The sequence below is a fragment of the Panicum virgatum genome, chromosome 9N (assembly GCF_016808335.1).
Source record: "Panicum virgatum strain AP13 chromosome 9N, P.virgatum_v5, whole genome shotgun sequence".
NCBI lineage: Eukaryota > Viridiplantae > Streptophyta > Magnoliopsida > Poales > Poaceae > Panicum > Panicum virgatum.
This window is the reverse complement of record NC_053153.1, coordinates 24,750,766-24,766,385: the sequence shown is the minus strand read 5'-3', so window position 1 is coordinate 24,766,385 and position 15,620 is coordinate 24,750,766. Positions and strand designations below refer to the sequence as shown.

At 42.1% G+C, this 15,620-nt stretch overlaps 1 protein-coding gene across 1 annotated transcript; it reads right to left on the bottom strand.

The window, feature by feature from the left end:
* Window positions 1-2,732: 2,732 nt before the first annotated feature.
* On the bottom strand, window positions 2,733-11,058 carry LOC120690539 (pre-mRNA-processing factor 19-like). The gene is made up of 18 exons (XM_039973224.1): window positions 10,864-11,058; window positions 10,675-10,760; window positions 10,513-10,584; window positions 9,480-9,542; window positions 8,284-8,370; window positions 6,884-7,025; window positions 6,640-6,758; window positions 6,331-6,447; window positions 5,813-5,908; window positions 5,656-5,715; window positions 5,489-5,563; window positions 4,716-4,820; window positions 4,505-4,621; window positions 4,330-4,407; window positions 4,156-4,252; window positions 3,881-3,932; window positions 3,231-3,301; window positions 2,733-3,143 (listed from the first exon to the last, which is right to left on the bottom strand). Exons 1-18 carry the CDS (start codon window positions 10,874-10,876, stop codon window positions 3,013-3,015), a joined length of 1,581 nt encoding a protein of 526 aa, XP_039829158.1. The 5' UTR covers window positions 10,877-11,058; the 3' UTR covers window positions 2,733-3,012.
* Window positions 11,059-15,620: the final 4,562 nt, after the last annotated feature.

Below are 15,620 nucleotides of genomic sequence, written 5' to 3'. Positions count from 1 at the left end.
TCAAAACTCAAGTGGATGATCTGTGATTTATATTTAATCTTAAGTATAGGTATATTGTACTATTAAGAGAAATGCAACATTGGTTGATTGACAACGGTTAAAAGTGCTTATAAGTCACCCAACTGAGAATCTTGAGAGAAATCTTTGTGAACTAACTTTGAGCTACTTTGATGATCAAGTCTTAGCTTGGTGGATCAAGTGAAACTCTTTAACTTGGGTTTGGAGTTTTCTGGCCCTGACCAGTCTGATCGGTCAGAGGGACCGGTCTGACCGATCCAAGGTGTAACAGTTTTGTTACTGATTTTAAAGATGTGTTACTGAATTTAGAGAGGGTCGTGCATGGAACAAATTTGTGATCAATGATGGCATTTTGTTTAGAGCTAACCGCATATGCATTCCAATTGGTTCCATTCGTCTTTTATTGATACAAGAAGTGCATGAAGGAGGGCTGATAGGACATTTTGGCACCATGCTAAGGGCTATTTTGAAGAAATTTTTTTTGAAGGTATGGAAAGAATGTTTGCCTCGTGTGGAGTTTGCATACAATCGGGCAACACATTCTACCACCAAGGTAAGTCCTTTTTAGATAGTGTACGGTTTTAATACTCTTGCTCCAATTGATATATTACCTTTACTTACTAGTGAGGATTCATAGTGATGTCAAGAAACATGCTGATTTTATTTGTAAATGTATGAGACAACTAAGCACAACATTGAGAAGATAAATGAAAAGTATAAAATCATTGGTAGTAAAGGTAAACAGAAAATTAAGCTTCAACTGGGGAGATTTAGTTTGGTTACACCTGAGATAGGATAGATTTCCAGAATTAAGAAAGTCAAACGGGATGGCTAGGGTTGATGGTCCATTTAAAATAATTAAGAAATGACAATGCATATAATCTTGAATTGCCTCCCGGGTTAGGGGTTAGTCCCACCTTTAACATTTCAGATTGAAGGCATACTTGGAAGAGGAAGATGAGCTTGAGTCGAGAACGACTCCGATTCAAGAGGGGGAGGATGATAAGGACATCACTTCTTTAGATACAAACAACATTCAAGGTTCAATAACTAGAGCTCGAGCACGACAATTGGATCTAAAGGTGAGCTTGTTTCTAAACACCTCTTTGTACGTATGATCATGAGGATAGATTGCTACTAATAATTGTATTATGATTAGGAACTATGGAGAAGGTGAAGGAATGCTTGGAGATGAGCTTGGAGACGTGCAGGATCAGTTAGGGCGACCAAGTCAAGAGGGAGGATCGAAACAAGTTGGCCGTGGGTTTGTTTCGATGTCCAGGAGCAGTCTGCACTAAAACGGCCACCCAGGTAGCATATGGACTCGAATTTGGGAGATCTTTATATGGATGGAAAGCTAAGAAGATAACCTTTCAAATGACGTTGGTTCCAGGCCCAAACTCATCCGGAGTTGACGGGAAAATATTCAACAAGTTGGCGTCCAGAATCTGCCTCAGTGCTGTGCCACTGCTTTTTGGTCTTCTGGACCGTGTATCTTGTTTAGGCCCATTAGGGTTGCGCCCAGAGGGTATTGACCGCCCCTAAGACTACTTATCCAACCGCCACCCTCTTCTCTAGGGTTTGGGTTTTGCTTATTTCGAATCTGTCTAGAACAGTTCACCGTTCATCAGTTGTAGAACCTCAATCATGAGTTGAATCAATTGCTTTTTGTGATTTGGTTGCTTCTCCGTGCACTTGATTGTGTTCTTCGTTTCGTAGGCAAGAGTAAGCTTTCTTGGCGTGGTCGACCGGCAATAGCTTGGTTGATAACCATAGGATTCATGGTGCTATGGTTGTGGGGTCAGCTCTTTGGATTTGAAGCCGAAGCGGTGTCTCGAGTCGGTCAAATAGATGGTTATCTTGAACCTTTCAGAAGATCGGACCCAATTCATATCAGCTGACGTGTGGGTCCGAGTGCAATGGAGCCTACACGTCAGTGAAGGAGAGTCCCTTTGCAGTATTGGAGAGGAACTGCTTCCGAGTCATAAGGAGAAAATGTGCAGTGAGAGGATGTGAGAGGAGGGGGCAAGGCTTTAGAAAATCATAGCACCCAACTCATAAAAAGGGTAAATGTGATAGAGGGAAAAGATAGTGAACAATGAGAGAATTGCTAAACAAAAGTGGTGGCAACAGCCAACCAATCTTTCAATATGATGTTTCAAATCTTTAGAAAAAGCACAAAAGAGGAACTGCTTCCGAGTCATAAAGAGAAAATGTGCAGTGAAAACACAACAAAATCCACATCGAAGAAAAACCCATCGCACAAAAAAAAATCAGCCACCATAAAAAAAAACAGCCACGACCCGTACAGGACCTTCGACCATGGTAACTCATGGGCATATTTGATAGTGCAAATATAATTAGAGAAGAATTTTTATTGCCTAAGATTACTAGACTTCGACGCATGTAGAACAGTACCTTTTTTATCATTTCGTACAATAGAAAAAAGTTCGGAGACATCGACCATATTCTGGTGAGCTGCACAGTAGCTCGTTTTGCTAAGGAGGTATTTACCGCAAAGAGTTTCCGTTCTTTCGACTCCTTTATAGAAACAAAAGAAACATAGAAATGTAACTCTTGCAGCCCTGGTTTCAAACTGACAGCGACACCTACACGTTGCCGACAGTGGATAACCTGCAGCGGAGTCCGTTACCGACCAGACTACTTGGGCCACACTCGCAAACTAGACATTGAAACAGTGCGCCTACATGTGATAAAGAAGCAGAGAAAGGACCTTTGAATCGCTTAACTCTCTGCAAGGGGACTTCAGCATCGTACTCGTGTTCAAAACAAAACAATTCATATCCTCATCAGACGAATTAGTAAGCCCTACAATACAATAATGTCACAAGCTTGTTTACACCGACCGAAGCCAAGCCCAGTGCTCCCTTCCTTCCCTCTTGCAGTGGTGATGTATCCATGCGCACGCAGCCCTATCATCAAACGAGAGCAGGAGCATCGCAAAAAGAAATAAATCAAGTACAATGGTTTTCCTCACTCGGCTGCTGTGTTTGATTCCTCCATTTGGTCATCCCCAGGGAGTCCAAATATCCGTAGGTTGCGGTCCATAGAACCTACGGCAATGTACTTAGCATCGGCTCCAAACTTCACAGAAGTTACTTTACCTGTGTAAGGACATGTCACAACAGTAGGTCATCAGTGTGCTCCAAGTTGGGATGGTAATCAAAGACTGCGACAAAAGAGGGATATACCTGTTCCTGATAAGTCTGGTAATGTCTTGATAAGATTCCATTCAACCTTGACATTACCTACTTGGTAAACCCTACAGACACGGTCAGAAGGCAGTCTTTCAGTTTGCTACCACTAGGGATTATTCTTCTGTATTGCAGAAGCATTTATACTAGGCATTAATAGTTTAATACTGAAAACATAATTCTAATATTTGTCAGGTTCTACATGGGGACCAAGGAGTTCATATTATTTATGCAACAAAAATAATGCAGATACACGTGTGGTCTTGTCTATAAAGTTTAACATCTGTACCAGACAGAAGCCCAGAGACCAACGCATAATTGCATTCTCATTTTTAAGTGACTCAATGGAAGAAACCATAGCATTTCAAGCAGTCTCTTGTGGAATAAGTATGACCGTACTATACAAAACACATCAAAAGCAACTAATTTGAAAATCAACAAAGTTTAAACAAGTAACAGGCATGTATAGCAAAACAATCTAAAAGAACTCAGCAACCACTAGGCAATCAAGTAACCAGCCTGCAAACTGGAGGTCCATATACCTTAACTAGATTACAAATAGGAACCCCCAAAATAACATTGCCAGGAAATTCATGGACCCTCAAATGCCAGTAATTACAAATAGGACTCAAGTTACAGGAAAGTACCTTATATCTGAACCACCAATTGCAAGATAGTTTCCGCTAACATCGAATTCCACTGCAGGACAAAAGAGTGATATCATATGATTAAGCACAATATACTTGAAAAGAACAAATAAATACTAAAGAAAACAGGCACATTCTGAATACCACAAAGGATGGTACAGTATCGAAGTAACATGTGCATAGTGAATTTCATAATTCAGATGACCTTGTTCAATTAGCTCTAACTATAAAGATGCAAGCATGTGCACCATTGTGGTTGTTCACAACCTACTTACCAGCATTGGTCGGCGTCTCTGAATCATAAGGAGAGAAGGTCCTAAAATTTCTCAATTTCCGAAGATCCCAAAGCTTGACACCATCATGAGCAGCGGTCTGCAATGTGATGGGAGAAAATCAGACACCAAATAAATTCAACATTGTGTGCACTGCTTTTATGGAAAAGTACTTACCGCAAGGAAGTAACCATTTTCAGAGAAGGACATAGCAGTGACTGGTCCAACATGCCCCTTAAACGTTGCGGCCTGTGCCTACAGATAGAAAATATTCATTATCAGGCGTGTCTCAATAGCATGATCACCTAAAAATATATTCTTGAATAAAATGATGCATAATACCAAATCATACCTGAGTCTTCACATCCCAAATTTTAACAACAGAATCAGTGGTACCAGTTCCAAGGATAAGACCATCCGGATGGAATGATGCAGAAGTATATCCCTCTTGTCCTGAAGCCTCGCCAACCTGGTGAAATAATCACGCATATTTATTTGCATATTGATGAGCAGTAAGAATATGTGCAAGTGCTGTGTTCATGTGTGTAGAGGGAGGAGGTGACCTGTGTGAGGCAAGACCCTGTTGAAATATCATAGAAGCACCAGGAGTTATCCTTGGAAGCAGTCACGAAATACTTTTGAGTTGCATGGACTGTAACAGCTTCAACCTACAAGAATACAAAAAGGAACAATAGGCTTTTTATTAATAAGAAAGTACCTAAAAAATTAAACAGGAATTATTGAAGTAGCACTACAATCCCTGCTAACTAAAAAGGTGCCAAGAACTGTTGTGGTACAGAAGTGAACAAGACAGGGAGCATTTCACATTTCTGTAATTACTAGCATTGATAAATTAGTAAAACAGTTCAGAGTGCAATAATCAAGAAAACTTGACTGAAAAAGAGTCATATTTCTTATGACTTTGTGATAAAAACATATACATATCATATATATCCATCAGAAAACATTTTGCAAATTATAATTTACCATATAAATTTCACCTCAGTTTATTGTTACGTCAAACCATAAAGTCTTTCAATCAGATAACCAAATTAATAATAGCAAATTTGTATGCCTTGCCAAATTTACAGCAATGGCAATCTGAATGCAAACAAAGGAATATAAATCTACGCATGGAGCATATTAACCGCTGTCTGAAGAAACTAGTCTTCAGAAGATGGGAAAATTGTGGAATAATGCAAGTGCCATTACTGAAACCATACAACCTAAATAGCATATCAATGCTGTCTGAAGAAGCTATTCTACCAAAGACAGGATAATTGCGGAATTAACAAAGCAAGCACCATTACAGAAACCAGACAACCTAAATACTAACCTCAGCAGTATGATCTTTCAATGTATGGATGCAGTTATAGTTCCCATTCTCGCTCTCTTGCCAAATGCGAACAGTCTGCAACATTTGAGAATAAGTCAGTAATCCAATATTACTATGACCTATTATTTCTGCGATTACCAAATAAACCCATAATAAATGGAAATTACCTTATCTGCGGATCCAGTTACAAAGAGTTCATCACGTGGAACAAACTTCAAAGTGGTTATCTGTGTGATGGAGTATAGTGTTATAACAGCCTTAGAAAGATATTTGGTGAAAACTATAGAGGATACAGTAAAATTTAAAAGCACATGGGGAAAGGACCTTCTTTGAGTGACCAGTAAGTGTGCACAAGATTTGACCAGATGGCCGATCAAACAGTACTGCATTTGTATCAATACCCCCAGTTGCAACAATGTCCTGTGAATCCATCATGAGAATAAAGTAACTGAATAAACTGAACAAAATTCTCCACCAATTTAACTAATCTAAAGTTGAAATAAGCAAAGCTCCAATTAATATAAAGGTACATCGATAATATCATGATGATAACTGAAACTAGTGACTGTAAAGGAGTATAACTCAACATTTTCACAGAAGGCTCTTGCCTCAAGAACAAAACACTGGTTTTCCTGCTCACTGATATACCATATCAAGGCGAAGTACACTCCAAACACTTTGATATAAATGGGCAACAAAATCATAAGGTGTAATGGGATGCCCCCTATTGGTGGTTGTTTACGAGAAGTGCCACAAACTAACCTTATGTCCAGTAACAACAATGTGTGATTCGATTTGTTCAGGAATAACAATATCCAAACAAGGCACAGTAACAAACTAACCTTTAAAGGATGAATGTCCATGGACAAAATGCCCGGTTTGTTTGTCTTATGAAGGGGATGACTGCTGATCTGAGTATATCTCTCAAGTGCATCGATTGGTGCCAGAGTTGGCGGAACCTAAGAGAAAACAGAAAGAAATGGTTACTAACTGAACAACAAAATGCAAATAAAGCTTAAACTACCATGTAAGGGTATGAAACTAGAGCCTTAACCTACCACGTAGAAATTTTTTGATAAAAGTATAACTACCATAATGAATGTTTTTGACCTTGTTCTACTTTTAACACTGATAAGGTGCACAATGTATACCTGTCTTTTCTTACGCTGTGCGGAAAGCATGGTATTGCACTCTGTAAGTTCTTCAATCATGACAGGGTTGATACCAGGACGAATCTTCTTGCCATCAGGGCCAATTTCATCTTCCATTGCTATAGATACAGTTGAATGATCAATTTATAGGGAGAATCTGAACTTGTAGATACAGTTGTGCTCACAGTAGGGAATTCCATTTATGATGTGAGGTTAAGTTAGTATCACATTGAATAGCTGATACCTCTTTTTCCGTTGGAAACTACAGCTGCAGGAGCAGCTCCGGCAACTAATGAAGGAATCTGTCTCTCAGCTTGAGCCAAAAGTGTTCTTGCCTCATCTCTTTCCTTCTTTAATCTGGCTATAACACGGCAGGCAGCATCATGCTGGAAGGGACAAAAAAGCAAGTACACAGATCAGTTACCAGATAATGTTCTTTCTTTCTTTCTTTTTGAAAAAAAAAACGTATATAACCAAACCATTTAGTTGAGAACGAGTTTAACGTCTGAACTTCGATGCAGCAGAAAATTCTAGCAGTAATAAGAATGTGAGCATACAGAGTTTTTCTATCAAAAATTGAAGAAACTAAGGTAGGTACAGTTCTTTACCAAAAGAACTCAGTAGTTGAGATTGTTGACCACTAGACATGTATCTTTAAAAATGAATTAGCAGTTTACACTAATAATATTTATGGTTCAGTACTTCAGTTGACTCCTAGTTCCAGTTAAGCATTAATGCAGACCAAACCATCGTTTCGTATATTTTATAATGCAAACGGAAACAAAAATAGAATCCCTTATCAATAGCTCAGCATATGTTCAGTTTAAATACCAGAAATAAATGCCCAGTGCCATTAAGTCAACAACCATTAAAACGTGCACTGCTGAAGTAAACAATATAAATTTTGGCAGTCAAGCCTATTTTTTAGCACTGAAATGCAAGACCAATGCTCCTCTCAAGGTCAACCAGCAAGAAAACCTACAAGAGTAACACATGCAAAAATTGACACTCCATCCATTCACAAATAAGAAAAATGCCTAGGGTTGTTAGCAATCAAACCATGTAAACCTTTTTGCATATTGTGACTGAATTTTGAAACACATGAGTATATTTTCAGCAAAAAAAAAGTATTTCCATGATATTATAAGTTCACTATAATCTCAGCATATTTAAAAAAAATACATCTAGTACAAACTACTGTCAGAGTAAGCTTCAGGCTTGTGGCAACATGCAAAACTACACTTTTTTATTATATAAATACAGATCGTAATTCAAGATCGCCAATCTTGTTTCAAAAAAGTCATCTTCAAACAAAGGTTATATGTCCAAAAAAGAGTTATAAGCCATTAAAGATGGATGGAGCGAGCAAACATAGTTCAGCTACTGAATGATTTGGCATCCTAGCACAACTAGTGTGAGGAGGGAAACTCAGTCTCCTCAATTGAAGTGGTAAGTTCAACATGAATCTACCATGCTCCAACTACAAAGCTATGGAGAAGCTACAATAAAGCCAAACAAACCCTTGATCAATCTAATTAACAGACTTATGCTACGCTAAAAACAAACATTGATATATTGTTTCAAGCAAACTATAACATATTCCATAAACAGGATATGGAGAAAATGCATAGGTAAAAGAAAGACCTGATAGAGTGCATGACTAAGTTCTTGTCTTGCTGTGTGAAGCTGCTGCTCCAAAGCAAAATTAGAAAGCATAAGAGCATCCCACTCCTGCAAAGTTCAAGAAAAACAAGTCCTGCTTAGTGCTAGATAGGATCATGATTCAAATGTTTTTGAAAGGGAAGTAATATGACATGGATCGCATAAAGATATTAAATTTCATGATAATTAAAGATAGTAAAGAGCCATCAAACTATTCAAGGTTATTCATAAGAAAAGGTCAATTGTCATATTCACTTTCAAATAGAACACTCATGCAGCCAAAGGTGGAAAGCACACTTGAGATGAACTAAATCACCTTAGGTGCAAGGCGCAAAAAGCACGTGCATGAGCAACATCATGCGCAAGTATTAAATAGGAATGTTTCACCAGCATGTAGTGTTTAAGTTCAATCCATAACCTGGAGCAATATTTGATTGATCACAATTTAGCATATTACATGTAGGATAGCCTCCTACCGAACAATTATGGATCTACTAGCATGCGCATTGTTTAGAAAACAGCTTTCCGGTAGGAGGCAGATGAAAATAAAGCTTCAGTAATATGCTGTTGCTACTAACTACACAGTAGAAGAGGGTAAGCTCTGCAGGATTTAATAGTAGTATGGACACACATGGATGCAATGGGATAGAGCTGTCTAATCTGTCCATCCATAATATAAATAGCAGGGTCCTAAATAGCCAGCTATTGATTCTGTAGATCCTCTATCGCTATCTATAGTGGTGTGAATACATGCTGCTATAAGTGGTACAGTCTATTCTGGTACAATGCTGCAAGGCCGCTATGAACGCTGTTTAAAACCTCGATAAAAAGTATAGAAGAGACCAGACTGTGCAGATTTAAAGGCACGTATAGTTAATAGCAACAGCATACAGGTCACAGATAAGTTAAAAATGCAAAGGTTTTCGGAGGAGGGAAAGGCAACCGCTTTGCACCCTGCCGCTTTGCGCTTAAGCACAAAATGGCGTGAGCAAATGCACTGGTCCTGGAGGGGGTTCAGGCGCTCATGCTGTGTTGTACCCAGACACACGTTTTTTTGCATTACAGGATACAAATGCTAATAAAAAATCAAAGAAATGTCATCAACAACTCATAATCAGAGTTTAGATATGCTAAGATATGCCTGGTAGAAATAACTGGCGAAGGTTGGAACCCCTTACGTTTTGAAATATCCCAAGAAGTCCTGGAATGCTTGCAGCCTGCAAAGGCCTCGGCTTCACGACCTGCCAAGGATAGAGTTCTTCAAGAGTTTTGGCATATTGGAACAGCAGTAATAAAATATTTCAGGTTTGCATGAGACCGTCAAGAGTCATTAACCTAATGAGCGATAAGACAACTGTTGTAGTCCTAAAATAAATACATCAATCAATGTGAATGCAAAAGTTCATAAATTCAGTCCTCAAAATTTCAGAGTAGCGGTCAAATGCTTTAGGGTCAGATGGATCCATGCCACTCCAATTTCTTGAAATTAGATCTCATGTTGAAAATCATGCCATTGAGTGGTATGATTTTGAACGTGACACCCAATTTCACGGAGTTGTGGTGGCATGAATCGAATTTTCCCAATGTTTTAAATGTGCAGACAAAAGAATCAATCAAATTTTCATCGATTTCATCAGCTTGATTTTTTGGAAATTATTTTTGCATTGCAAGTAGCAGAAGAGCTACAATTCCTTTGCAGCTATCGGATAGTGTTCTAACAGCATAGTGCAAAAAGAAAACATTAAACAACACGATATCGATCTAGGATTGGCCATGTATATCATTTCCTATGACAGTAAACTAAAACCCTAAAATATTTTTTTGTCCACTCGCATCACCCGACCAAGGAAAACATCAATAGATAAAGGATTATGCAGCGGCTACGAACCGATCCCAAACCACAATATTTTATGATTTCTTTTGAATCTCAGATGTATGGTTCATAGGCTTTTACTTGCTTAAGTAGTGTTAAGTACGTGCAGACTGGCAATGTGCTACCTGTTGCTAGTTTGATACTTCACAACAATCTTATGGCATAATTTGGTTTCTTCACATGATGCAAGGGATCCCCTCCTTACCTTGCTCAAAAATATCTCAAGCAACCTTACGAGACATAAATTGGCTACTGTGATGCTCTACAGTCCACACGTATGCTAGTGCTACTGGAAGATGTTGTTTCAACAACTTGTTAGCATACCATGGAAGCCTCACCTTGTTGGTCTTGACCGGCACGATATCGTCCATGTTGAGCTCCTCCTTGGTGACCGGGCACTTGCCATGGTCCTGCAACGCCACCGCCGCCTCATGAATTTAGCAGAAACAATTTTCCCGAATAAAAAATTGCAGCGCGGGATCTGGGACGGAGCTACCGACCTCAATGTAGCGCTCGATGAGCCGCCGCTCGAAGAGGAGCCCCGACTTCTTGGACACCACCGGCTCGTCCGGCACCTCGCCGGAGACTGCGGAGAAGCGACACGGGACGAGTTAGCTCACGAGGCGACGGATCAGGCAAGCTAGGGTTACGGGGCGGAGATGCGAGGCAGAGGGGGGGAAGGCGTTTACTCGCGCAGATCATGGCGGCGGAAGACGGCTGCGCGTAGAGAGGCGCGGCGCCACGCGAGAGTGCCCCGGACGGCAAGCCTCTCGGCGGAAGCGGGTGGCGGCGCCGGCGGCGGGACGGGAGGAGCAGGCGGCGGCGGCGCGGACCGAGGTTTTTGCCGCTAGGGTTCTAATTCGAGTGGAGTGGGAAATTGTGTCATCCTGGGTTCTTTTTTCATTTTAGTCCTCATTTGGCGCCGGGTGGCGGCGCGAAATTACTGTGAGCGCTCTGAACTTCTGGAAAATCACGGGCATGCCCTTGACAATTTCTCGGTGCCTTTTTTGGGAACAAGATCCTCTGCAGTCGCTACTTTCGACGTTACTCGCCAGTCGCGCATCTCCCACGTCCGTCGCTGATCCAACCGCGATGCGAGGCAACCAGGCGCCCCGCGGGAGAGTCACTGGGCCATGTCTTTTGGGTCATGACATCCCTAAGAACTTGATTATGAGTGACCTTGTCAAGCCCTTCTTTTGAGATGATTAGCCTCAAGGTCTCAAACCTCTCTGGCAAGGCTAGAAGGAACTTGTGTGAGATGTATTCATCTTCAATCTTCATGCCCAAGGACTTGAGCTCATTTTATATGCATTGGAGCCTATGGAACATCTCTGGAATGCCCTCATTCTCCTCCATCTTGAAGTGCCCCCATTTGCCCTTGAGGATGTAGAGCTTAGCACCCTTCACCGCCTTGGTGCCCTCATATGATTCTTCTAGCCTCTTCCATACATCATGGGCCATCTCAAGGTCCTTGATCATCTCAAACACCTTTGGATCAAAGGCATCATAGAAGGTGTTGATGGCGATGTCGTTGAGTTGGAGATTCTCTTCGTCTCTTGGAGTGGTGTTGTTGGGATCAAGAACAACAAAATCTTTCTCAACCACTCCCCAAAGCTTGCGGGTTCATTGATTTCAAATGAGCCTTCATCTTGCTCTTCTAATAATCATAGTCGTTGACATCAAAGTGTGGTGGCTTCCCCATGTGGTTGATTTGAATTTGAGTCATTTTAACACTCTAGGATGTTAAGCCTCAAATCAACGGTGCCTCGGCTCTGATACCACTTGAAAGGTCCTAAATGGCTAGAGGGGGGTGAATAGCCTATAAAAATTCCTTCAAGAAAACTTAGACAAAGATTATTAGTAAGACAAACCGCGTGATGCGATTTGGCGCTAGCCTACTCGAGGTTGCAAGCCGTCCTATCCACAAGTCTAGTTGTCTATTTCTATTCACACCAACCGCACAAAGCTACCACTAAGGCACAAGGAAGAGAGCTACCAAAACTAACTAGAAAAACTAGTTTAGCTAAAGAGACTTAGCTAAACTACACAAGTAAGGCTAGGCTAGTTGCACTAACTACACTAGAGAGCTAGCGACTAAGCAAGCAACAAAGAGCTACTCTAGTGTGCTACTTACTCTAACTACTTCTACTCTAGCTAAACAAACTAAGAACAAGAAGTAAAGTAAGAAATGTGCGGGAGTGGGTATGAAATGTGCAAACCGCGCCTTTTGGATAGACGCCTTCGGAGCCAATCACCAATGCCAATCACCAGGTTGATCAATCACAATGAGAATGCCAAGAATGCCGAGTTATCAACAATATCTAAACCTTGCGGGAGATCAAATTGACACAATCAATTTATCCCGAGGTTCACGGCTCGCCGGCATGCTATGTCCTCGTTGTGGAAGCTTTCCACTTGGTGATTCAAGTGCTAATCGGGATCCACGCCCGAGCCCACAAAAGGGCGCCTCACAATTGTTGACGACTCTTAACTCATAAAATTAAGCGTCAACAATCACATAAAATGATATAAAATGCAATTCAACATATAGATATAAGGTTTACTTCTAACGAGTTCCACGAGTTTTGGTGTTTATTTGATTTGCAGGCGCAAATAGCAAAAGATTATGAAAACACCTGAAAACAACTTCGCATTGGGCCAAAAGAAAACCACAGGCTACGCACATCAATCAAAATTGGAGCATCATCAGACATTTAGCCCAATAATTGACCCAAATAGTGGAGGCCCAAAACCCCGTCCGAATCCGGCGTAGGCTGTAGGACCTTGTCTCACTAAAATGGGAGCCCTGGACACATCCGGACTCTGTTTTGGGCCATCCACCCGGCGTTGGAAAGCTAACGACGAGCCCGACACACCTGCAAAAGTTGGGCCTCAGCTGGGCCACTCCTGATTCAGCCGAATCAGGGGTTCGACCGAACCTCCAGTGGGCCGGCTCGCCACCGCCTTGCTCCGGTGGTTGGATGGATGAGCTCCAAGACTCCTTCTTCCATGCACTTGCGCGTTAGCAGAATGTACACCGCCATATCTTAGGGGTCCATGTGTAAAAAGGCCACACTCCTCTCTTGTATAAATAGAGGGGCACACCCCCCTCTACAACACACAACACACCACAAGAGCTACTCCTTTTCATTTATTCAAGATGTAGTAGTATAGATAGTTGAGAGTTAGGGAGAAGTTCCGGAGGAGTCCTCAGAGGTCCAGTATAATTCTTTTATCACTCCTTTGTAAGACTCAAGTATTTAATATATTTATCTTTTCTAATTACTGAATTCTTTATGGTTTTCTAGTTCATACTTTTAGTGATTTAGCTAAGTTTGTTTAGAATATAGTTTTTATATCTGTTGACGCAAGATGATCACACACCAAGCCCAGGAGCCCCGTACACCAAGCCCGGACTGCACTTGATTTGAACCAAGGCGTGCCAGTTAATTTGACATGTAAATTGACTAGGAAACAGCAAACCGTCAAATTCAAGAGTGTATCGGCTGGATTTTCGAATCACTCTTACTCGGCGTATCGGCAAGGCCCTGCCGATACAGAAGACGACAATAGATCGGGTATGGTGAGCGTGTAATAAAAGCGATCTACAAAGGATCGGCAATGAGCTGCCAATGCCGATAAGCAACTAGACGGCTAGATCTAAAGCCGACACGTGTTAAGTAATAGTGTACAAACCCACGAATGTATGGATTTGGACAAAACTAAGCTTATGATCAATCTAATCGGCTTTACAAGATTTATCGTGATAAATAAGGAGTTTACAGCCGATTAAACAAATCACTAAGCTGGGTAGTTTGTGAATGAATCTAAACAAGAAAACAGCGATGCGCCCTAGATCAAAGCTTAGATAAATTCGATAAATTTTGAATAGATCTGAACGAAGCCACAGCGATGCGCCCGGAAGCTAAAGCTCAGATTTACTCAGTAAACGAAAACTTACCAGCAAACCAAGTCGCTCGAATGTGAGGCGTCCTTGATCAGCTTGAAAGAACTCGCGGAAAAAAAAGATGGCGAAGCCGCCAACGAGAAAGTAAATTGCAAGTAGAGTAAATTTGTGTTTGTTGGATGTGTATCAATCTTTACAATAGCCGGGGGGCTCATATTTATACCCCACGCTAACAGAATCCTAGCCGATTACGGCAAAGCAGATTCTATCTTAAGAAACAAGAAACTATTCTAAAAATAAGATAACTCTTGCCAAACTGAATCCAAAATATCTGGTCAATCTCCCCTTCATCGGTCAGCAAGATTTTCAACCGTGGCACGCGACCACCCCTCCAAATCCACCGATCGTACAATGTAGAACCTTTTCCCCTTTGCAACACCCTTCCTTGACACGTGCCAAAATCTAGTGTCAACACATGCCCCCAATTTCGGAGTAAAAATGTCTTTTTTACTTTGAAATTAAGTTTTGTCATGATTACGCTGTCGAACGGTCTCTTCACTTACTGCTATCTCGCTTCTCGTGCGGGTGGCGAGCGAAAATCTCTTCTTTGCCCTCAGCCTTTCATCTTCTCATCCGCACAACGGGAATCTGCCGATTCATCTTCCGTCTTTTTACCTTCATGCCCCTCAATTAATCCTAGGGGTAAAAGCTGCACCGGGGCACGCAACCGATTCATCTCCTCCATCTTGGGCTATAAATTACCCCATCGGCACTGTAGTTTCTCCATCGGCCAGAGCTTTCTTTGCCTTCTTCTTCTTCAAGCTCCCAAAAACCCTAGCCTCTCTTCCTTTCTCTAAGCAAATGGCCAGCAACAAGCGTGTCGGCGAGGGTTCCTCCGGCGCTCCTCCGCCGTTCCGTCCTCGCCTCGGGTAAAATGCTTCTTTTTCTTATCAATGCTGCATCTCAGATCTTCTTCTGACCACTTTCTCATCTCTGCAGAGACGCCGCCGTCGAGCTCCCCGCCAACTTCCAGAACCTGGATGAGGGCACCCGGGGTTACATCCGCGACCTCCTCCGCCAACTCGCCGAAGCCCGCCGCGACCTCGACCGGGCACAGACGGATCAGGTTGTCATCCGCGGCCATCTCACCAACGCCGACACCAAGGTCGCAAGTGAGTCCTCTTGGCCATGCCTTCGCTGGTGATTTTCTCCAAGTTTTTGCTCTAATCTTTCCACCTCCCAGACTTGGAGTCGCAGGTCCAGACCCTCCTAGAAGCCTCCCGAGTCGCCATAGACTCGGTGAACGCGAGGGGAAGCACCGTCACCGCACGCCTTCGGAACATCCCGGCCCGCGTCACGGAGGTCGCCGAGCATGGGGTCCATGCGGGTGCCGCCAGGGCCATCGCCGTCGTCTCCCACATGTCCGTGGCAGACTACCGGCAGTGGGAACCTGTCTTCCCCAAGTGGGGCGCGGCGCGGGATGCCTTCGACGAGCTGGTTGACGACCTCAGTCTTCCTGCCGACGCCATCGTGGCCGAC